This window comes from Siniperca chuatsi, linkage group LG5 (assembly GCF_020085105.1).
Source record: "Siniperca chuatsi isolate FFG_IHB_CAS linkage group LG5, ASM2008510v1, whole genome shotgun sequence".
In the NCBI taxonomy this organism is placed as follows: domain Eukaryota; kingdom Metazoa; phylum Chordata; class Actinopteri; order Centrarchiformes; family Sinipercidae; genus Siniperca; species Siniperca chuatsi.
In genome coordinates, this window is record NC_058046.1 from 4644085 (window position 1) to 4669492 (window position 25408).

Here is a 25408-nt window from a genome sequence, read left to right on the forward strand (position 1 = left end):
GCTCTGTAGTGTCCTGGGTAAGGAGTCCCCAGACTGCTATGAGCTCCAGGTGACGGTGAAGGATTACTGTTTCGGCCGGGCGGACCGCGTGGTCGGCATGGCCGTGGTTCAGCTGCGTGACGTCGCTGACCGCAAGAGCTGCGTGTGCTGGTGTCCTCTCGGGCCGCGGATCCAAACCGACGAGACAGGCATGACGGTGATGCGCATCCTGTCCCAGCGGCCTGCTGATGAAGTGGCCAAGGAGTTTGTCAAGCTGAAATCTGAAACTCGTCCTGTGGAGGAGGGCAGATGAGCAGAGTCAGACTCAAGATCAGAGATTTGATGGAAATCGTGAAAATGTGAAACTGACATGGATCATGGTCAGGGCTCGTTGTTCACGGCTTTGTCTGGTGTTCATGAGCACTGTCATCTTCATCCTCAGTAAACACAGACTTCTCACTGATGACATTCAACATGGAGGACATATGGATTTAAATCACCATCTCAGTGGTCAAAAAGTTTTAGTTCATCGAAGTGAAGCTCTTGAAATCTTCTTGATCTTCTAATCCTGATGACCGATGATCCATAGCCAATTAAATCTAGATAAAATCTAACATATTTGTCATCTGTTGGCTGTGAGAGCTGACCTCACAATGCTGATCCACAGCTTTTTACCAAACATACATTCACAGCAATGAATGGATTTGTGTCTCTGTCTACCTGACAGTGTGAAAAGATGCGAACAAGGAGTTCGTTTTAAAACTGAATGGACCTGAACAGTAAATTCTGACTGCTATTAAGTGACTGTTTGATGATCATAAGTAACAATGACATGAGATGAAAGTGAGTTGGGGGAAATAATCCCAGATTCTTGTACTGTTTGAGCCTTTGAGGCCTTTTGACTGCAAACAAATATCTTGCAACATCGGTACCACTGTTGACTCTGGTGTCCCACACTTAAAAAAAAAAAAAAAAACGGATACCAGTCATTAACCAGCTAATAAATGTCACAAAAACACATTCAAATTAACAAATGTTATACTTAGCATGATATGTTGCAGAGTTTTTAAGAAACATTTAAGCAGGTAACCAATGAAGACAGTTTCAAAATTTGAATTTTGGAATTTAGTAGCCAACAATAATTCCCCAACTTGAGCAAAAGAATAAAAATAAAACAGCTTATGGTCCTTTTTTTGTGGCATTTCGCTTTATTGACAGTGACAGTGACAGGAAAGGCAGGGGAGAGAGAGGGGATGACATGCAACAAAGGGCCCGGGCCGGCCCCAAACCCGGGCCGCTACGGCAAGGACCCAGCCCCGATGAGCCACCTGGGCGCCCCCTATGGTCTTTTTTAAAAGATCATGGTTTACTCGTTTTTCATTTAACATAATGATAGAATTAAGTGCAACACACATCAGCCGCATCAGGTGTCACACCGTTTGATTCATGCCAATTGACACCCGAAGCACCAGATGCATCTTACAGCAAAAAGAAGCAGTAGGACACAGCAGTCAGAATATACTAATCCGCAGAGTGAATGTTATAAAACTGCAGCTTTTCTGGAGAGTTGACGTATGTCTAAGCCGTGACAAGGTGCCGCTATTGTGTGTTGCCCTGTAATGATGAACTTCTGGTAATACTTTTCCCGGACTGAATAATTATAACCTTGAAAAGAAAGAAAAGATGCCACACGAATCACATCACCTTAAAAAAAGCTGGCTAGCTAACGTAGCTAGCTCACCGTACTAAGAAACTTAACATGCACCGTACTAAGAAACTTAACATGAATGGGCTCTACAACATTGACTTGTAAAATAAAAAGGTATTGATTTTTTTCGCAAAGAATTATGGGTATAGTGGTTTAAACTATCTGACTGACCTCTGGACTGTGGCCTGTCGAACAAAGCGCAGCTTCTCTGCACTGAGAAGAAATGCAGTGTCAGAGGCTTTGAATTTAGCTCTTCTGTTTTTGCCAACTGTGACTGTGAACACTGTTTACCTGTCAACCTGCTCTGAATGGAAACAACCAAAGGTTGACAACCTGTTTTCAGGGGTTAAATAGTGTGAACACCCTTATGGAGGACCAGAAATGGACCTCTAAGATTTTCTGTATGTCTCTCAGATGCCACAGCCTTGCCATGCATGCACAGTCACTGTACCAATCATATGTTTCTGAATATCAAACTCGGCCTTGGATGGAAAATAAAACATGCAGGCAGGTTGTTCGACTGACTGAAGTGCGACTGGGTTTGATCCACACTCTTGTCTGTTTACTATGTGCCAAGGAACGCAAGTGTTCAGCGAGCCATGTTCAACTAGCTCTCTTCACGCATTTTGGGTTGTTTGCGGACAGATGTGGCCATTGTAGATGTCCCACTTACTTTACTGCACGTCTGACTAAACTAGCTGCACTTTGGTTCCAAACTCAAGAGGATCTGTTTGGAAGAATTTAGATGAGATAGTCTGGAGACTAGTTTGGAGTTTTGTCTTTGGTTCTGCTGTATTAAACTGAACATTTGTCTGCAGTAGTGTGTAAGTGCATAATAGGGGGATCTTTTAAAATGGCCACAGCTGAAGTGACAACTGAACTCTTGCACTCTGTTTCAAACTGACTGTAAGTTTGTAAAAAATAAAAGCCTATGACCAGAGCATGTATTTATTGTATACAAAGTCAGCTAGAATTGTGACCTCTTTCATGTATGTACTGTGAAATATGAAGACTGATCAAATGTATGTAAAGTAGTTATCATTATTCTAATGTGATATGTTGAATATACTTGTAACAATATTTTGTATATAAAATATTTATGAATCAAGCTAGTGGGCCTGTCGTTTGTGTGTGTTACAGAATGACACTAAACTCCTGTTCACTTACTGTAATCTACAGTGTTTCCTCAGATCTGGATATATTAATCTCCCATCAGTGTGTTTCTAATGGACAGAACAGACCTCAGACTAACTCTGGTCTATGAACTTGATTGCATAAAAGTAAAAACTAATTAGAAACCACCTCCTAAAATTATAATACTGAATGTAACCCCTGTAGGCCTTTTTTCACAGCAGACATTTCAACTTGTAGAAAAAGAACATGTGTTACTAATAACATTAATGTTGGCTGTCACAGTGAGCTAGCATGCACAATACCAGGACCCCTGAAACTGAAGCAGCTAAATGGAATTCAGCCATCATTAATTTTATTATTCTTTATTTTCAGACAGTTTGTGAGTGAGTGAATGAAGCTGCCAATGGCTGATATTTCCAGCTGATGTTTTTTTTTTTCCTGCTTTAACGTGGCAGCTTTGCAGTGTGTCCCCCAGAGATGTTTACTGTTTTAAGGAAACAAAACAGCCTCTAAAACAGCATGTAGACTATCATCGTGGCCGTATTAAGCTGCTAGGGTGCCCCGGGTTTAAAATCAGTTTCTGGGGCACCATTAACCCACATGTGTTACGGCTGCAATATGTATCCACATTGTTTGTTTGTTTTTTCCATGCTCAACACCTGGCCCCAGATTTGCTGTGTGGTCATCTGATTAAACACATTTGTTTATGAATATGAAACCTGTTTCTGACTTTTAGTCCCATACAAGCCTGTACGTACTTGAACGACTTGCCCAAATATAAAAGGCTGGCTGAGGCAGTATCATCTTTTAAATCTCATCTTAAAACATCCCTTTATCAGAGAGCTTATCCTGATTTTTACTCGATTTTACTTGAATTGCTTCTATTTCTTTTAGCCTCAATTGCTGGAACTGGTTTTCCTGTTTTATTCTGGTCCAGTTAATGTCTTTTGTTACCAAAATGTTACCTCGTTTTATTAGATTTTATATTTTTTTGTTTTTTAATTTGCCGATTTGTGTGAAGCACTTTGCAACTGGGTTTTGAGAAGTGCTCTGTGAACAAGGATTAATATTATTGATATCATTATTATTATTATTATTATTATTATTATTATTATACAAGTAAAAACCTGAAATAATTAAGTCTTTAAAATGTTAATTGATATGTGCGCCAGTGCTACATATTCCCAACCAATTTTTCTATTAAATTAGCTCAAACCAGTTCACTTAAAGGAGCTTTCGGGGCCTCTGGAGGCCTGGGGCTGGTTCCTCATTTTGCTCTGTTCTTTAATCCAGCCCTGACCATCATGAGGCACTAATTCCTGATGAGGCTGCAACACTCCTGTGCTTAAAATACTTGTTTAACTGTAATTAAAGCCCCTCCGCATTCATGGCTCACCCCTCACAGGACTTTTCACTGATCAGACCTCTTTTCTTCCCGTCAGTGCCGGAGAATCTTTACCTCATCATTGTTATTTGGAAATTCATTTGGGTGATATTTCCCAGCATAGCTCAGAGGTCTAATTAGCAGTAAGTGAAAACACCTGTGTGGCCAGCAGGGCCTTTTAGTAAGACTTTGAATACAAGACTTTAACTTGAAGCCCTGCTACTTACTAAACTAAGGGATTTAAGTACTTTTCCTACCGGGCAGAGAGCTCCCTCTGTAGGCTATGCAATGAAACTCTGTGGTGAAAGGGGAAACTAAAATATTAGACTTTCTCACACTCGTCAGGTGGCTAGAAACACAAATGAATACTAATGTTGCTCTGTTTTGCTGACTCGTTAGCTACATTGTGAACCCCTTCTGGCCTGCATGGGTGTACCTGTTGGATTGTTGTGCTGGTTATTGATAGGCGGGGCTGTCCCATCAGTACAACTGGGAACCCCTGAGCATAATGCTTCTCAGGCACTACAGTGTAAGGGAGGCTGTGATGTGTTTGGTTTCTTTAGCATTGTTTCTCAACAACATCCCCTCACCTAAACCACTGATCTTACTGCTGTCTCTGTCGGCATGTTAGGTCATATTTTCAAAGTAAATAAAATCTTTAATTCAAAACATTATTTACCACGGCATACACGCTGGTCATTACAGAACACTGGCTTTTGTAACAAGTTTTGAGACTGTTTAAAGAAAGAATCTAAGAACCACATGTAAAAATGAATAAATAAAACAAGGTCACCACACTTTCAAAAATCAAAACACAACAGAATTTTCTTCTCACTGACTTCTTACTGTATCTCGATGAAACAAAGCTTTGACAGTTTTAATATGACAGAGGCGTGGAAGAGATGTGTCAATGTTATAAAGATGCTTCATGGCAAATCTGCAACTCTAAATGGAGGAATTTAAAGACATTCAGCTGGTGTCAACAGATTTATTTACTTCTCTTATAATTGTTTATGTTTTCTTCATCATATGTGAAAAGTAAGCTTGTTTTTTCCCATATGATTTAACAGGTTGTTGCAAAAGTGTTTCAATATGGTTGCAATATAAATACGAAAATAATGATCAGCCACAATCTACAATCAGTAATTGTCTGGTGAGATTACCATATTTTCATTTACATTACTGCATGAAACATTAATGCTCCTTACTAGAGGAAATCTGATATATATGTATATATATAGACTATAATATTTCGGTATTATAAAATAATTCTTGTTTCAACGAATTTCTGGAAATAGATTAGAAATTAGGAAATAAATATTTAAAGGAATTAGCAATTGTGAAAGTTCATTGCTAATATTATACTAATAAGTGGCAAAGAGACAACCATTAAAGGCCCATCGAATGAGGAATGTAAGCCTAATTTTGAAACTCATAATAAATTATCCCATAAGCTGCCATGTGTAATAATGAGATGACTCAAAGGAATGTTCAATATGGAAACTTGAATTTCTATTATTTCTGATCAAACATGGAGGCAGAGAGGATTTCTTTTTTTCTTTACATTAAGTCTCAACTTATTCTTAGATAAATAAACTGAAATGCTTATACTGTTGTTGGCTAATATTTATGCCATGTGCATAGAAAAAAATACTGTATAAAATGTTTATCCTTTGTTTTGTTCATAAAAAATTAAATAGATTCACTCTTTTATAGGCGTAGTGTCCTATTTCACACATCGTGCCATAAAAGCAGGTTGTGGTAGCACTGACCTGATTCACTTGGTTGCTATTTTAAACATTTTCTGTGAGAAACATTTTAAAAACTAAAAATGTCAACATATAACTGAGAGTCTTGAAAGAGTACCCCACCGATTTAGCGTTGCACTGCTTTTACATTAACAGAAATCATCTTTTTTATTCAATGCAGTCTTCTTCCTTGTCAAAACCTGGAACCTTCATTACCCACAATGCAACTCGACCACTGACAGTTTGTCAGGGATTCAGGTGTGTTATGCTAGTAGCGGCTAATGTAGCCTCAAGCCACTAGCCTCAAGGGCTACAGAGGTCTGGTAAGTTCACTTCTTTCAAACTCCACACCCCGATTTTTTAAATTTTCAAACTTGTAGTCTTCAGCCCCAACCGACGCTGACTCATGTGACATCACTTGAGGTAATTTATCCGACTACGCGCAGCTGCCTCTGGAGCCACAAAAGGCTTTAAACAACTTTTTTCACATATGCAGTAGTACTGTCCAACACCTGTAAACAGACTTTGACGTGTAACATCGGTGGAGTTCCCCTTTAAGACGGAGATGCATAATGTTACCAATATAAATAGCAATCTCGGGAGCAAGACTGTTACTTGACTTTAGCAGGAAAGCTAGTTAGCTTACTTGCTGGTGAGCTAACAGACTTCTAATATTGCGATGATATACTGTTAACTCTTGAGGTAACTAGCTGAACATCAATTTGCTACTTAACATCTGTGTCCAAGGATTTTCAAGTCTCCTAGCAACAATCAAATGTTACAACAGAACTAGATACATTAAATATGAAGCTTTGCCACATGGCCAGAAGTATGTGGACACCCAACCTTTACACCCATATGGTATTGTTGAACATCTCATTCCAAAACCATGGGCATTTATCTGCTGCTATAACAGCCTCCGCTCAGATTTTGGAACCTGGCTGCAGGGATTTGCTCCCATCCAGCCACAAGAGCATCAGTGAGGTCCAACACTGATGTTGGGTGATAAGGTGTTGGACGGGGTTGAGGTTGCAGACCAGTCAAGTTCTTAGACACCAAACTGGGAAAAACATTTCTTTATGGACCTGCTTTGTCCACGGGGGCATTGTCATATTGAAACTGTTATGGTTTCGGGTTTGTGTTCTGTTATTTCCTGTTTTATTTTGAAATAGCCTTCTTCCCTCATGTCTTGCTGTTTCACTTCCTGTCTTTGTTTGCTTTTCCCTCCAGTTTTGATTGTTTGCCCCGCCCTAATTAGTTGCACCTGTGTCTCGTTGTCTCCCCTACCTGAGTGTATTTAGTCTGTGTTCTTCCTTTTGTTCTGTGTTGGCTCGTCGTTGTACATTGTATCTCTGTCAAGCACCCTGGTTTGTTGCTCCCCTGGATTCTTCATGTCCCTTGTACCTTGCCTGTCTGTGGCTTTTGGATTTCCCCTGCTCACTGTTGGATTTGTGTTTCTGTTTTGGACTGCTTACCTGCTGAGACAATTCAGTTTGAGCCTTTTTTTGTTAATAAAATTATTGATCTGCACCAGCTCTACCTGCTAGTCTGAAATTGATATGGGTTGATCAGAAGTTGCTGTATTTATTAGAAAACTATTTACAGAGCAGCCTCTGAATTGAGCTTCAGAGCAATGTTTTTGATTACAAGAGTAATAGAACTATTTACAGAACAAGTTAATTTTTTTTTTTTTATAAAGTTGATTATTGACACATTTTACTGATGATACTCGTACCAAAGGACATTATCTGTACCAGATACTCGTTTCAGCCGAGTACTCGCTCAAGCCTAGTAACGGGTGTCCACATACTTTTGGCCATATTATGTGTGTCCCTCCTTTGTTTCATAAATGTTTCCAAGTTAACGGCACGTGAATAAGGTCATCATTAAAGATGATTAAAGGGTCAAACATTCAGATCTTGACATGGCTTAAATACTTTTCATGTATTGGCAGCGTGTTGCACTTCCTGTTGAACTCAAGTCTCTCAGGCTGTGCTTACTAGTGGCGGCTAAACATTACTGATCTGACAACATGGAAGTGGCACATTGTGTCATCTTCTTGGTTATGGTTGACTGTTGCCCTCAGCTTGCACACAGTTGCTGGTCCCCCCGTTGGTCCGTGGGGACTGTAAGTGGTCAGGGAGCAGGACCTCAACACTAAAGCTGATTCTTTTGGCCTGGAAGATGCTGTAGGTGTTGTCAAATCTCAGAACATCTGGGGAAGGCAAACAGAACAGAATAATTACTATACTACTGAATCTGATTTAATGTTCAACAACTCTGCATACTGATATGGTTACACATCATAAAGCCTTCTGAGCACCAGTCTATGCTGAGTGTTACTGAACAGGTTACCCACAGACTCCTGGGCGTTCACAGGTCAGTGATCCGTCCTCGGGCACTAAGTGGGTGTTGTAGCGCTGGCTGGGCACGACTTCCTGCATCTGAGCTGCCTTCTTCCATTCGCCCTTTCTAGCCTTCAGAAACACCCCAAAACCAATGTCTGCACCCTCAGTGGCAAACTGCCACCTACCAAGATGGAGAAAAAAAGATTTTTAAATTAATTAAACATTGCTTATCTGACTGACATATTTGGTGTCATGCACAACATTTGAATAACAGTTAAAGCAGTTAAAAACAACAACAAACATTTCTGTTTCATAAATTCATTGGGTTAGGTGTGGCATTACCACAATACAGAACGTGATATTACTCTGCCTTATGCCAAAAAAAAGTCAATGTCAGATAATAGTTAAAATGCCTGTCACAATTTTCCAGACTTTAAGGTCTCATCTTCAAACTGCTTGTTTTTTCTAACCAACGGTCCAAGATATTCAATTAACAATTATATGAAACAGAAAAGCAGCAAATCCTCACATCTAAGAAGCTGGAACCAGTGAATATTTGCTTAATAAATGGCTTCAACGATTATTATCAAAAGTGTTGTTGATCATTTTTGTTATCAACAAATGTTTTCAGCTCTAAAATCACTTTGACTAACTTTTGACACCTTTGCTGCCACTGTGAGACAACGTGTGGCATCCAGCTGACCTGAGAACGCAGCCCGGGAACAGAATCTCATATTCCAGCTGTTGGGAGGAACCTCGACTGACGGTCATACACTGCTCGTAGTCCACCTTAACATGGTCCCGCACGTAGTAGGAGGAGGGAACTGGGCCGACATGGTTTATCTGCAGCAGTGCATAAACAGAGTTAGGATATGGATGTCAAAAAGTTGAATATATGAAATGTTGAAAGTCTGAGTTCAGGAGAAATGAGGAAAAAGAGAAAGCCATCACTTACTGTGACTTTGTGACATTGTCTGAATGCTTGTAATTTTACATCTTTTGCACAAAAAAGAGAACAATGTTCTCTCTTTACCACTTTTTTGTTTATTTACAAATAAATATCAAACCAATCAACTTCCCAGTGCTGTACAGTGCAGTACTGGGACCAACCAACAGAGGTCAGCAAAGTGGGATGAGTTTAATCCAGAGTGTCAGTTAAATCCATCAGGTGATAATTAACATTATGTATATTAAAGAAATATTCCTCGGATATGAGCATTTTTATAAGGGAAGTCAAACTCATCTGAAACCACTTCTCTAAAAATCTTGCAGAAACTTCAAACTTAACACAAATTGCCTCTGACAAAAAGAAAAGATGCAGAAAGAAAGGCATTACTAACAGAAAAAACACACATTGTCATATAGTCCATTAGAGAGCAAAGATTCATCAGGCATCTCATGATTTTTGATTCTTTACATAAATTGTGCAGAGATCTGACTGAACCTGAAGGAGGAAAAGTGTGAGAAAAAGCTCACATACAAGATGCATAAGGCTCAAAAGTTTTTAAAGGAAGCAGATTGGCAAGATTTCATGTTATCTTATCATCTGCTGCACAGATCACTGCAATTTATAACCGACAGGATCCTCCTACTACATTAACAGCTCAGAAAATGTTTCCTGTAAAAATAATAAATCCAATTTTTACAAGTTAAAATAAATAAATTCTCAGATTTTTTTAAATAACAGCCGACAATAATGAACCCTGCAGACAAATGCACACGCAGGGACTGGATCAATGTTTCTTTGAACTCTACCAAAATGTTTTCTTTACATGCAATTTGCAAACAAATTGTATGGTATAAGTGCATTATTTCAGGCCCATAAATGATGCCCAAATCTTAAAGGAATAGTTCAACATTTTCGGAAATACACAATGTTACACTACAAAGACTGGAAACAGGGCGAAACAGCTAGTCTAGCTCTGTCCAATGTAACAAAATCCAACAAAACAAAGTGTAAATTGTGGTTTATGTTTTGTGCTGGACTATTTCTTGACCAGGCGCAGTGACTTCCAGGCTGTTTCCCCCTGCGTCCAGTCTTTGTGCTAAGCTAAGCCAGTTGTCTCCTGGCTGTAGCTTTATATTAACTGTACAGATGTGAGAGTGGTAGCAATCTTCTTATCTAACTCTCGGCAAAAGCGTATAAGCTTATTTCCCAAAATGTCAAACTATTCCTTTAATAAGATAACTCAGTTCCTATGACCTAACCAAAATAATACAGTACAATGTCAAGGACAAACAGCTAGCTAACTAAAAAAAGTTTACTTTCAAACAAAAGGTAGAAAAAAAAAACATTTTGAGGCTGAGCATCTCAATTCCTTGAATCTTGAATGCAGCCGAAATGAATTTCTCTCTTCCTGTTCCTCATCTGTCCTGGGCCCAATTATTTATCTACAAAAACAGTGACAAACGCAGGGTCAGTCTAGAGTATTATCTATAAGTGCGACTACTCAAGCTGCTGTTCTCTGCACTTGTTGCTTCGATACTACACTGCCTACTAAAACATCTCAGGTCTGACAGCATCTCGTGTGCTGAGGCCATTTCTAAGCAGCAGGGCAGGATTGCAGCGGGGAGGAAGTGGGAGTTTTTCTTGAGTCTTAAGTAATTAACTTCTTATCTGAAATTTCCTGTGGATTGTCTGCAAATACAGGGAAATGTCTTCTGTACCTGTTATAATTCACACAGCACACCATCTGTTCAATGCAACCGAGCAACCCACAAATTGCATTCGTTCCTTGTTATATTGGTATATGTATGGCAGAGAGAAACACGTGTGCAGTTGTATTGATTTATTCTGCTATGGACAGCCAGTCCAGAATAGTCCTTGCATTGTCATTGACCTGCTGTGATCACATTGGCTCATTCATGTGTAACAGGATCCTTGCCACAGCCAGTGTTAGCAGCATTAACATTTTATGATGCGGTGTTTTAGAAAACATCTCATCCACTGTGTTCAGAGTGTCACATTGCATTATTCCTGTTTAGGCAAATTATTTCTTTATTTTTTCGAATTGGCTGTGACAAACTGGAAAAAGCGGTGGGATGGGGCCTCACATACACATAGTTTGCCAGTCAAATGTAAACCCACATCATGCCAAGTGCACAGTATGCATATTAGCCAGCCAGTCTCTCACAGAAGCAAAGCCGCAAGCTGCCAAACTACATGAGCACAGGATGCTCAACCACCATGCAAACCACTGAAAGTCATACAGGACTCACAAGTACATAAAAGCAGAGTCCATATATATGAAACTACTCCAAAGCAAGCGTACTGTTTCCTATTTCAGCACTGAGTTGCAGGTCTGTTTTTTTAAACTCTACAGTAGGCTGATCAGCTGTTGTTGGAATCCGACTTGCATCCATTGCAGGACTGTTGGTACTTCTGTCTGTCTGACAGTTGTTGCAAAGTTGCCTCATATCCTTCAAAACAAGGACTGGCCAATAATCATTGTATATTGACATTTGGTCTTATTGTATTGTGACAATAACATTATACATTTTTGTTGCTCAAATTTCTGATTCCAAGAAAGTAACAACATTGTTTGTTTGTTTGTTTTATATGTGTGAAGGGTTATGTCTTAAGTAATGCATACAACTGGGACATAGTTTATTACATTGAACATTAGTTTTATCATTGTATGTGATTTTGCATACATTTTCCATATCATGACAAATATGGATACCGGAAAATGATCCTTATTTAAAGGGTGACATTGATTTTAACCATATGCAAGTGCAAAAACTTGTCACTAAACTTGTCTTAAGTTGTGGCTGAGCGGTGTCACTCAAAGGAATAAACAGTTGGATTTTGTATATGCCTACATTATTAATTTGGTGCTCATTTTTGCTTTTACTTTAAGTCATTTTAGGATTAAATAACATTTGGGGAGAAAACTGACGGCTGAGAGGAGACAGCTTGCTCCATCTGCGAAATCTCCATCCAATCTCCAACACTCAATCAACTCAATAATACTAAATACAATTTCTAAATAATATAAAGTGAAAACAATAATAATAATTATAATCCAAGCATACACCAAGTGGAGAGTTAGTGCAATGACGCCAGGCAAAGTTAAAAAGCCCACATTAACGGCAAAATGGTAGCTGTCAACACGGGAACAGCTGTTATTAACAGCGCGGACTAACAGCGAGGAAATGAAGGACTTCAAATATGTACTTTGTTGTCTTCATCATTTGTCACATGCTGAAAAATGATTCAAAGGCTTGATGACAATTAGACATTATAAAACCACTGGTGCAAAGCTTCACAAGGTCACAAATTATTATGAAAATGATTAGGTTTTAAACAAGATTTAAAATATTCAACATCTAGTGGCAGATTACTGTTTATTTAACAGGACAGTCTTTAATATCTAAGTTATTTCAGGTCACTTACAATAAATCTAAGAGAATATTTCCTCATAAATGTGTCAATGAGCGCATCTCCAAGTATTGTTAGTATCTCAAAATAATTACGCAGCATCTGCAACAGAGACTTGTCTCTTCCAACTCATCATCAGCCCACCTTAGCACCAAAAGAACAGCACCCATGGGTGTGCAGTTTGGCTTGCTGATTCACTGACTCACCCGGGTCCGACAGCGAGGATCTCCATCAGGATCCGTCAGTTTGCCCCCGTATATCACCGGCAGCTCCTCTGCATCAATGTACTTCAGTAAAACCTCCTGCCAGTTAGCTGTCAAACCAGAGAAACAGCAACACTCATTAGTTCATCAGTTCATTAAGTGAATTTGGTATTTGGGTGAAATATTCTCCAAAATAATATGCAGTGACGTGTACTGTCTCACCCCCGAGGATATAGATCTTTTGTCTCGTGTTCTCACTCAGAAAGTGCTTGACGAGGTTGTAGGCCACAGGAAAGAGTTTGGGGGCTGCAGGAGAAAAACTTAAAGGTGTTAATCAAACGTTAAGCAGCAATAATCGAAACGCTTTCAAAAGCAGGATACGATGATAAAAAAACAAAACAAAGAAAAATACAAAAACGCAGGTGGAATCCATTAATTACTCTCGTCATCTGGACTATCACTCGTTTACTGCAACGTGCATTCATGGAGGAAGGACAAATTCACCTTTAATGACAAACAGCCTTTTCAAGCCTTCTGGGTAGTTGTCTTCAAACATCTGGAGGATCTGGAGACACAGAGGAACATACTGTACTTGGAGATGTCGACCATCCGAATAGTCTGCTTCACGTCTTAGTTTTGTGAGGTCTTTGTCTACACTGTATGTGTGTCTCTGTACCTCTCCATATGTTTCTATAGCAGGCTTCCATAAGTGTTTCAGACCCAGACCTTCAACATCGTAGATCATGGTGATTGACTCCACGTTCCTCCCCAGCTGGTTGGAAACAGTGACAGGAAGACAGGAAATTTTAATCTGTGAAACTAAAAGATTATCTATAAAATATAAGCTGTAGTTCAGGTGGTAGAGAAGCTGGCCATTAATTGTAGGGTTGGTGGTTCATTCTTGGCTCCTCCTGTCCACAAAGTGAACTTGAGAAAGACACTGAACCCCAAATTGCTCCCCAAATGTAAGTTACTTTGATGACATTTTTCTGCCAAATTAATGTCATGTACTGATACATTTTCTGACAAATCATATCCATGGGCATAGTATGTAGCAATATAAAGTTGCATGTTGTGTTTCTTTATCTAAAGATATATGTCATGTTTTTATAACTTTTTGCGCTGTGGCAAATGAAAAGGACTTCAGAGATTTTAGAAGTGGAAAACTGATACCGCAGCTACATTTGTGTTTGCCCATACAACCTGAAAAGAGAAGAGGATTGCTGTGGCTATATAGTGCCTTTTCTTGAGTACTGTTTGAGAGAGGAAAATAAACACTACTGCAGTGGTTTAACCACTTAAGCCATGTCTACTTGTGACAAGTTGCATGTCTATAAATTGCGAGCGATTCAACTAAAGAGTGCTGTTACCTTCTCAGATTGTTTCATTTGAATAATTTTTAAAAGCATAAAGAGGTAAAATTATACAGTATTTCACAAGAAAAACACAAAGTCCAAAAAGTAATCCTAATTTGTGAGGCTGTTTTTTTTATTATTTCCTACCCCTGTAATCATCTGGTAACGTCTTAGATTAATCTCTCAACCCCTTGTGTGGAGCCGCAGGACGTTTGTTAGTGTAGACACGTGTTCCTGGCTCATTTTTAGAGCTGGGAGGTAGACAGTGGCTCCCTCCACTTCTATAAACACTGCTAAACTTCAGGCGAAGACACATTTTAGTACAACGTGTGAACAGGACCAGTGGATCTCTGTGGTCTCTGCTCTTACCCTCTGCGACTGGAGGTTACATTCCTTCTGCAGGACCTCACAGTCTCTGATCTTGGACTTGATGAAGTCTTGCTTGGAGGCAGACAGGAAGAGGCCTTTGGGATCCACAGGTCCGATGACATCGTACCAGATGGGACTGCCCTCACGGTCATAACCACACATCCCTCCTGACAGATACTTCTCTATCACCTGCAAACAGCAGTCATATTAACGACTGCTTTCATCAGACTGGAATATTTGTGAAGACAATTCATGACACATTTATTTGAGAAAAATATTTCCTAAAATTACTCTTAAGTAGTCTGAACGTACAGTAGGTTATGGTTTAAAAGGTTTAGGGGGTTTTACCTCTGGTGGACGCCATTCGGTGATTATTGTGTCTATTTTTATCTGTTTCCTGAACTCCAAATGCTGGAAGAAAAGATGGGTGCATGTTAAGTTCAGCAAAAGTATTAATCATAGGATTAATAATATACAGTAAGTACATTCAACTTTTTTTTTACTTTGTCGATGATAGACCGCTTGTCCAATGGCAGATCCGCTCAAGCACAATTTAGTGATTTAAGTGGCTTAGGAGGATTCAGACAGTAGGTGACATAAAAGCTGCCCCGTCAGCAGGAAGGGGATCATGTACCGCTGTGTACACACTACAGCACACACATACATGCCAACACATGCTTACAACCACAAACACACCAACAAAGGGGAAAGAAATGTTTCAAATTGGCGCACAGGCCATTTTGTTATATAAAAACAGCTGGCTTTTAGCTTTGGCTAACAAGTAGCCTTAGGCTAATTTAGAAAAGCGACAATGTTATTGTTAATATGTCACTACTAGCCACTGCTATTGTTAGCCTCTACCATGTAGTTTGGCTTATTGTTAGATGTGTTATTAAAAAGTAGGTAGTGTGGTTAGCTAGCTAGCTAGCTAGCTAGATGTCAGAATGTCAGCTCAGTGTGTCTGTCAGGTTGTCATGAAGTTCTTCCGGCCCCTAGTGGGCAAATATCAGTAAATGCAGCTGTAAATCTTATTCTGTCATCTTAAGTACTCATTTAATCCCTTTTATCTATATCTTATCTCCCCAGGCTGCTGTGATGACTCAGTTTCCCCGCAGCGAACCATTACAACACCACCACTGTCTAATCTGCAGCCACTCCTGAGCTGATGGGCTGAACAGTGTGTGCTGGTGCTAACTGCACGTTCACACACACACAACACTAATTAGTCACAGAAAGAGAAGGCATTGAGGTTGTACCTCGGCTTTCACTTACAGTACAGGATTTGTACTGTATTGCATTTCTACAAGAGCGTGACATGTTACCTTTCGCAGCATGGCCTCAGACTTCTGGACATTGAAGTTCCTGGCTGAAAAAGAGAAAGGAAAGTGAAATACAGACATCCTTGGTCCACAAATGTTGAATGGTCTTTAACCAGAATGAAAAGAGGGACAATTAGACAATCAACACACTACATTTACTATTATAGTATATTCTATATATTATAACTTATAAAGGAAGCAAGCAAACTTTATTTATATAGCACTTTTCAAAACACAAGTTACAAAGTGCTTTACAGGAGGAGGGAAATGAAGGAGACAAAGACGAAAATATACAAAAAAGGAGATTAAAGTGTACAAACAAAAAAATATAGTTATAAAGTCAAGAAAAAGCCATATAAAACAAGTAGGTTTTAGTTTTAAAATGTTTTACAATGAATGATATTCTAAAATGTGTGATTTAAAATAATGTTTGCAAGTTTGTTTGATTGATTGTCTCATTCAAAGTTATTAGACACAAGTCAAATAAAAACTCAACCAGGTCATGATGATGATTAAACACAGGTCCTGTAAAGATATGTGATAACTTATGTGATGACAGTGCATCTTTAAACTCTTTTAAAAGGCTAAAACGGGTCAATCATTCAGTCAGTAAAGTAGTGGAGGTGTTGGAAAGATTTTACACGATCACACTTTGGAAATCTGCCTGACCTTATATCTGCTTAAAAGAGGAAACACTAAAAATAACAACAACAAAGAAGAGCAAGATTTGGAGGGACGAGGTCTAGAGCACATCGTTATAGTCCAAGCTTTTAATAAAGTGCAGCAACTGATGATCCCACCAGATCCTGTCTTATTGTTTTGTCTGTTGAGGCACTAGTTTGGGCATCCTTGCTCCAACAAGGGAACTTTTTGTCAAACAGAGTCAAAAACATTATATAAAAGTCTTAGACAACCAACAGAAGAGGTGTCAATTGAAACAACCAGTAGATTACTAAAATGTGGTCATGTGAAAAAAAAAAAGCCTACAATTAAGTTTCTCTACATGGCGCCGCCTCCATCCACACATGACACAGGGGGGGACATTTTAGGAAATGCTAAAAATACCAAGAATCTGAAAGAATCTCTTAAATTGTAAAAAAATTTCATTGATACCCTCTGGGAATAAACTTGTATAACATTCAAAAGACCTCCTCTTCTCCAGCATGGTCAGTCTTAACTGATCCAGAACAGAGTTGACACACAGTGCACTGGCTAATACTCCAGCTAAGGTGATTAGCTCTGCAGCTGACAGTCAGTCTGTTGCTGTGAAGTCAGACTTACAACTTACTCCACCAGTGGATTACACTGTACCTAATGCTCCATTCTGGCACCTTAACTAGGACACCGAGTGACTTAAAATTACAAAGGCACAAAGCAGATTCTGGCACCAGGACGTGTATTATTTTGAGTCGGTAATAAGCGTTATGCTCCAATCACCTCATCTTACTGGATAATAACAGTGGTTTTGCAAGTTTTAACCCTTTAACTACTAATATAATATAATATACACAGTACTGGAGGGATAGATGGGTGGATCTCCTGCTGCTTCTTAACATAGAAATGTATCGTATAGTATAATGAGGTTATGCATAATTATTTCTGATTAGAGAATGTAGGATTATTTTAGTTAAATAAACCACTTAAAGAAACAGTGTATGAGACAATCTGAAGGTGTGGAACAGACATTTCTTTGTTTTTAAGGTGACATCAGACCCAGATCACTGTCCAAGTGCAGATATTTGATGATCTGAAATAACGTTATCAGAGGAATCATAATGTACCTGGTACGAGGACAACCCATTCCCCTCATGATCTGATAACATTTAATGATACCACCGTCAAACTAGGTGGCATTATCTCGCACAGCACTGGTCCAGGTTTAATGAAACTTGGAGGGACAATGCACTTTGTGACCATGTTGTGGCCCTACTGTAGGTTTTCAAACCTTTTCAAGAAATGTTAACTTTAAAAAGAGCCTTTAAAGAAAATTACATAAAATTTACATTTAGACAATATATCTTGCTGTTACAGTACGTGACCCATCTGGTGAAGGCATAATTCCTGGCTAATCCCTTGTAAACAAAACAAAAAAGACTGAAACAGTTAAGAACATGTCTTACATGTCTATAGCTCTGGAAAGAATATAAGCCAAAGTCAAAGAGAGGAAAATTTTTTGTCATCACAACGCCAGGACAAGTCAGAGTCACAATTTACGCATGTGGCCATGATGTCCAAAAACAGTTGTCTTGTGACTAAAACTGGACTTGAGTGGTGTTCAGAAGAGGCTGCTGTTACAACGGTCTGTTTCACTGAACTCTGGCACAAAATGTAGACTGCAGCATAATACTTTGTACTTTGTCTTAACATACTCCAGTACAACCGATATGCCAGTGTAGTCGCAGTAAGTCGCAGACTGAATTGGTGTCATTTACCCTGGCTCTTTTATCTCTTAAGATGGAGCTCCTCAGAGATACTGTATTCTCCTAGTTGGAGTTGGGATCATCTGAGGGCAGACTTGTTTAGTTGGTTCAACTAAGATCACTGCATGAAAACCCAGATTTTCTGCCCCATAAATTCCTGCAAACTTCATTAAATCCTGGCAGTTAACAGCTGTTTACAGCCTGTGACGTCTGTGTTCGCCATAAACTGTCAAGAGCGAATCACTGGCAGGAGGAGGAGGTCATCGGCCTCTAGTACAGGACTCATCTTCTATCATATGGGAGAAGCAGGGTCTAACTGGATCTACCCCACAGTTAAACGGTTTCATATCCATTATTTCACTCACAAGATCACGAGAAAACCTTGACACAGGAAGGAAGCAAAACATATTCTTCATTTATTTGTTGTGCAGTATTATGCACAAATGGATAGAGCTATGTCCCATTTAGCTCAGGGCATATACAGTAGGTCATAAACTGTGATCATTTATATACTTTTCTGATATGCTTCTCTCTACTGCCGGCTACACTAAACACAGTTCGAAGTTCACCTGAAATCAGTTCTTGAAACCTTCTTATGTTTGCTGTTTAAAAAGCAATTCTTTAATGGACAAAAAGCAGCTATTACACAAGAAGTGGAGGATTTCATATCTCATGAATAAAGAGAACGACAACTCAGGAGGCCTCAACTGCAACTGGGTTCAGATCCACCCAAGGACCTTTGTTTTACTGTATATCAACTGGTAAATTCTAACTTTAATTTCACTTTGAACCAGTTTAGGCATCGTTTTTGGCATTGTGGCCACAGCCAGAATTTCAGGTGATGCCCTGGGACCCAGGAAGACTTCTTGCCATACACATCGATTACAAAAGAAACTGATTTAAAGAAAATATCTTGCAACATCGCACGCATTATGGAATTACTGTTAGAATCACAAGGTGTACTTAGACACAATGCAGAGTTGAATTTGGGTTTACATGCACAACATAAAAATCCACCATTTGGTTTGATAGATTATTATAAGGTCAATCACTAGTGCTCACTGTGCGCCACCTCAGGCCATTTGCTTTAAATCAATGAACTGGACTGAGCTATCCTCACTGTTCCAACAGCTTGAATGGGAGTCATCTTTACGTTCATGTTGAAAGGGAAATAGCTTGAATCATTCAGAGCGTACATTGCCCAAACAGACCCTCATTGTCTGCATTTGGAGCGGTGACGCTGACCTTTCTGAGAGGCGTTTCACAGCCTCTGTGGTCTTCACTGAAGAGAACAGTACGCCTTCACTGCCACTCTTGTTATGAAACTTGCAGGGAACGTGAACCCAGGAGGGCCACAGAAACACATCAGCGTCTCCTGGCAGACGGCTGTTGTCCATCGTAGTGTGCCTTTAATGCGATTAGTCGTGGATTAGCCTGATACACAGAGTGCTAGACCTCTGCTCCAGAACTAATCAGCACAAGGCCTCCTTTAATCGCTGCTTCCCATTTCCTCGAGTATCTGAGGGCCTCAACCAGGGTTCACCTGTTTAAGACCTTTTTAATACCACATTAAATACCTGGTTTATGGTTTATACTGGCCAAAGTATAAAAGTATGAAGAAAAACCAGCAGGGACGATATGGTCTAGAATTATTCATTATTATATATATTTTTTCAGTACTTCCCAGCAGTTTATACCAATAATTCCTATTGATATAACTAAATAAGTTACTGCAACCGGCAGAAAATGGATAGATGAATGGATAGATGGATTAACCAATTAAAAATGATTAAATCATTTGAGTTTTTGCTAAAGCTGACGCTTGCACATTATGAGACGATGAGCTTACTTGCTGCTGTAGGTAGCAGTAGTGACAGTGTTTGCTAGCGGGCTGATGGTGCTGACTGAAACTGTCTCCCGACAGCCTGCAATCACATACAAAAACATTTTATAACTAACATTACCGCCTACAGAAGGCAAGAGCAAATATTAAAATTTTTAAAATTAAGTTTTTAATACCTTCTAAGGCCGTTTTTGAGGAAAATGAATTCAGTGTCTTTTCAAGACTTGCAAATACTCTGCCTCAGCCTACCCGAGGAAAATCAGAGTCTGGGAATCGGTCAAATTTTGTCTGAAAAGTGAAAAGAAAAACCTGACGTATTCCTGGTTTGGTTTAACCGCTGCTGAATGATCACAGGCTCGGTTTTTCAGTTGTGGTTTGCGCATCGTCTTCAGAAAACCATGTGAGTCTCTTTCTCAACCCCAGCAAACAGGGGTGTTGCATCATGTCCTTTTATGTAATAAACCACTGCAGTCTCTGCTGATTGCTCAACGTACAACAGCACCGACAGATTTTCCCCGTGAATACAAATGATTATACGCAAATAATCACAAATTCACCACAAAGGAGAGGGATTATGGGAGGGGTTTTGCTTTTTCTGTGAGCGCAAGCTGTGGTCAGAGAAAAGCAGCAGGTGCCTCATGATTTTCAACTCACCTCTGAGCCAGCGTAACAGGAAGTGGTCATGCTGTGCAGGAAGTTGAGGAAGAATGTCTTGTATCCTCTCTCGAAACTGTAGCCAGAGGAATGAGAAGAAGAAGAGACATATTATCAACAAGTTTTGCATATCACCCGCAAAGAGGATTCATTACCAGAAAGTGACTTTCAGGGAAATCTTTAACTAAGCTTTACAGTTACAGTTCTGACTGTGGAGGTAAAGAGCAGATACAGTACTTGTCTTTGATTAAAAATATTCAGTTGTTTTTCAGTTTCACTCATTCATTTCAGATTAGTAGGTTTCGTTTCCTCCAACTTGCGACTTTTTGACTAATTACTTAACACACTTTAATGGCGACGTTCAACAGTGGATGCCTGTAAACAGTTTTTGCACGGGAAGAAAAACAGTCAAGACAACAAACGTGTCAGCACATTTTAGGTTTCAACTACAATACATGGCCAAAAGTATGTGGACACTCAAGCATTAGGGCTGCAAAATAATCTGCCAATGCACATCATTGCTTAATTGATTAATCATTTGGCTGACAAAATGTTAGAAAAAAGTAAAAAAACAATGTGCATCATAATTTTCCCAAACCCAAGTTGACATATTTTGACATTTGACATATTTACATTGCTCATTTTGTTTGACCAACAGTCAAAAACTCAAAGATATTCAGTTTACTGTAATAGAAGACAAAGAAAACCAGCAAATATTCAAACTTGAGCTGCAACCAGTGCATTTTTGTCATGTTTGCTGAAAAAACATAATGGCGATTATTCCAAACCCCTCGGCATTAACCTGCTGCTATAACAGCCTCCACTCTTCTGGTTTTAGGCTTTCCACGAGATCTTGGAACCTGGCTGCAGGGATTTGCTCCCATTCAGACACGAGCGTTAGGGAGATGTTGTGCAGCAAAGCCTGGGTCTCAGTCAACATTTCAATTAACCCCAAAGGTGTTGGATGGGGTTGAGATCAGCGCTCTGTGCAGGCCAGTCCCAACAAGTTGGAAGCACACTATTGTCTAAAATATATGAATCGTTGCATGTTGTAATGTTAAGATTTCCCTTAATTTGAACTAAAAGGCCCAGCCAAAACCATGAAAAATAATGTGGACAGGTGTGTCCACATACTTTTGGCCATTTAGTGTAATTCCCCTTCTAAATCTAAACATACAGCTAACAGACATCCCCTTAAGTTAAACTAACTTTTGTACTATAATGAATCACAGCAAACTTAACTATTTATAACGTCATATGAAAGCAGTGATGCAGATAAACACAGGCACTGTAAAGTGCACTAACACATTTTCTAATAAGACAACCTTTATAAAGGGTTTATAAGTTGCAACTAATGACTTTACTAATGGCTAATAAATTATTTTAAATAGCCTAGAGTTATGTATTGTAATGCACTAACGCTGAAAACTTAATAAAGTTTCATTGATAGAAAACTGAGACTGAGATAAGGCTGCCTTTACGTCTCTCACCAAAAACCACAGAAATAAAATAAAACAAAACAAAATAAATAAAGCGTGCAAATAGATTGTGACTCAAACTAGTCACCAGAAATCAGTTATTGTCTCGGGAGCATATTCCTTTGCTGCGTCAGCTTTGATTGACGGCAAATTGTGGTATATTTTTTTTTAGAATAATACAATTGTTAGCTTAAACAATTAATGGATTACTCAGTAGTTGCTGAGAGAGATGTAATCAGCAACAATTTTGATAATCAATTAATCGTTTTAGTCATTTTTCAAGCAAAAATGCCAAACATTGGCTGCTTCCAGCTTCTCAAATGCAGTGGTGGAAAATAACTAAGTACATTTACTCAAATACTGTACTTAAGTACAACTTTGAGGTACTTGTACTTGAGTATTGCTACTTTATGCTTCTACTCCACTACACTTAAGAGGCAAATATTGTGCTTTTTACTGCACTACATTTATTCGACAGCTTTAGTTACTTTCCAGATTCAGATTAATGCTACAAAATAAAATCAACAAATAAATGATATTATTATTATTATTATTATTATTATTATTATTATTATTATTATCAATACAACTATATTTATTGAATTCAAAAGCTACCCAGCAGTATATAGTAAGCAGTATAAGTAATATATAGAAAATATATAGAAATACAATAAAATTGGCCCCACATTTACCAGCTACAATATTAAAGTGATGTACTAACTATAATCTAATAACATAATATATATTATTCTGAAATGGGTCATTCTGTACTTTTACTTTTGGTACTTTAATATATTTTGTTGCTAATACTTTTTTTTACTTGTAACAGAGTATTTTCTACACTGTGGTATTGCGATAAAGATCTGAGCACACCTCTTCTCAAGTGACGCTTTTCTTTGTATATGGTAGAAACTGAACATGTTTGAGAAAATAATCCGCTGATGAATCGATAATAAAAATTAAAAATAATCGTTATAGTTGCAGCCTTATGACAAGTTGTGGCTTATAACTGTTAGTTGCAGCGCATAAACCATTAATTAAGTGTGGTTTTATTGGAAAGTGGTAGCCTACCAGGCTGGTTATTATATAACAGTTACCAAAACAGAAATACTACAGTATAAAGCACAATTATTATTATTAATATTATTATAGCTAAACGTACCTGCTCCAGTGCTTCAGCCTGTTTAGGACTGAGGTCTCCTACTCTTCCGCTCATGTCTGCGGCCAGCAGATGCGAGATAAAGACAGAGCTCCTTCAAAGTCAAATTAACAGACAGACGGACAGAAACAGCGCCGTCACCGTTAACCGTGACGGCCGGGCGGATTTCTGCGTGTGACGCCTCTCCGTGATGCTCATCCACGGCTTCAGCGACCTGTTATCCTCGCTGTCAGCTGCCTGCAGGGTGAGGAAAAAACGGCCAGGGGGAAGAAAAAAAATGTAAACACGACTGTCGCACCGGCAGTTAGACATCCAGTCCAGCCGGCTGACTCGGCCAAAGACGAGAGAAACGACAAGATGATACCTCGCGACAAAAAAGCACGAACCACAGAGAGGAGGAAACCCCGCCCCCCCCCCTCTCTCTCTCCAAGCTAGCTTCTGTTCCACTAGCATCTGTAGTTTTACAGTTTCTTTAACCAATATTTCTGGAAAAGAACGAGTAATTGTGTCAGTATTATGAACTACATGGGTATCTACTACTGTACTGGTTCATAAAATGTGATCAGCTTGTCATTTTAACAGAGAAACAACATTACTTTTTAATGTTAGCATGTTAGCATTAAAAGAAGTACAGCTCACCATGAAGCTTTGACAGCACATGTAGCCTATGTCTAAATAATGAGAACCCCAGTGTGTATATATTAATATTAATAAGGATATTTTCCAATATAAATATATATGTACATTATATACATATATAACATTAGCTTTATGTTCCACTGTTATGCATTACATGAGACAAACTCTTCATATGTATAAAACAAAACTAACAAAAAACCTTAAGCAATTCATTTTGTTTACTTAACCCTGTTTTTGATCAACAGAGGTCTGTAGACTGATAGCATGATAACATGACATAATGGCAATATCGATAAACAATATCACTGACACCCCAGTATTGTGTTTTAGCTTTCCAGAAAGAAGGATGAAAGAAAAATAAATACATTGTAGGGCTGAGACTAGTGAAACAGAGGCTAACTTGGAAAGGGGGCAACACTTCTTAAATAGGACACTATTATAACACTTCTTAACTTTTTAAATAAGACTTTCACTTCCAGAACCTTTATCCCCTCATATAACCCCTCCAGCTTCACTACACTATGGTCAAATGCTTGATTTAACACATCTTTAGTCATTAAAATATAAAGAAAATTTTACTTAATGACTCATAATTATATTCAACGATTTAATTATGGCATTTGCGGAAATCAGATACATTTTTTGAGTGATTCAAGAGAATAGACAATCTTTGGTATTAATTAATTACAATCTGAAACATGCGCACATACAACAATAAGTATTAAAATCAGTTTTTGGTTTGATTCCGCGATTGAGTTATTCCCATCAGCTACTACTGCTACTCTTTAAGACCAAATATCCTAAATACTAACGATATTATAGTCACACTGCGCAGGTGCAAAATGGAGCAGGTACAAGTTACTTGACTTTTCGTTCACACAAAATATGACAATGAAAATGAATTACTCACCGTGTTAATAGAAGTAAAACAGCGGTCTGAATGTTTTATACAGCACTCCAGCTGTACTTGGAGCGGGTCTGAGTCATAGACTGTGTATAAAATCTGAGTCTGTCTGAAGCATGGCATTAAAGTGAAGCAGGAAGTGTGGGGTTGCACTCTCTCAAGTTGTTACATTCGTCTCTGGTTGTATAAACTCAACGGTCAAAAAACTGTAAGTTAATGGAAGGCCCACAAATTTCAAGCTAAAATTGATTTTTCAAAAATCTAAGTACGGTGTGTATGTATGTAGCAAGCTAAAACTACTTTATTTTTGGATGTACTTTCTGATTCTACCAGTTATCAGCCTTGTACACAAGATAATAATCCTCCTCCTTTTTCCGGTCGGA

The 25408-nt window shown here is 38.8% G+C and overlaps 2 protein-coding genes across 7 annotated transcripts in view; one reads left to right on the top strand and one right to left on the bottom strand.

The window, feature by feature from the left end:
- LOC122875723 (protein unc-13 homolog B-like) overlaps positions 1–2795 on the top strand; it is a 177741-nt gene extending 174946 nt beyond the window's left edge. For all 4 annotated transcript variants that reach the window (XM_044195163.1, XM_044195166.1, XM_044195162.1 and 1 more), the window contains one exon: positions 10–2795. In XM_044195163.1, the coding sequence (XP_044051098.1) occupies positions 10–292 (283 nt within the window). In that variant the 3' untranslated portion in view covers positions 293–2795. The remainder of the gene's footprint in view (positions 1–9) is intronic.
- Positions 2796–4842: 2047 nt separating this feature from the next.
- LOC122875725 (SEC14-like protein 2) lies at positions 4843–25169 on the bottom strand. 3 transcript variants are annotated; one of them, XM_044195171.1, is made up of 12 exons: positions 25032–25169; positions 23486–23719; positions 20846–20921; positions 15932–15975; positions 14958–15020; positions 14610–14798; positions 13390–13657; positions 13108–13191; positions 12889–12995; positions 9005–9144; positions 8313–8482; positions 4843–8168 (listed from the first exon to the last, which is right to left on the bottom strand). In XM_044195171.1, the coding sequence occupies exons 2-12, from the start codon at positions 23537–23539 to the stop codon at positions 8017–8019; spliced, it is 1347 nt and encodes a 448-aa protein (XP_044051106.1). In that variant the 5' UTR covers positions 23540–23719; positions 25032–25169; the 3' UTR covers positions 4843–8016. The 3 variants fall into 3 exon arrangements, with proteins under 3 accessions (XP_044051106.1, XP_044051107.1, XP_044051108.1); XM_044195172.1 differs by lacking the exon at positions 25032–25169 and having other exon boundaries at positions 13390–13450; positions 13562–13657; positions 23486–23892; XM_044195173.1 differs by lacking the exon at positions 25032–25169 and having other exon boundaries at positions 8006–8168; positions 8309–8482; positions 13390–13450; positions 13562–13657; positions 23486–23832.
- Positions 25170–25408: the final 239 nt, after the last annotated feature.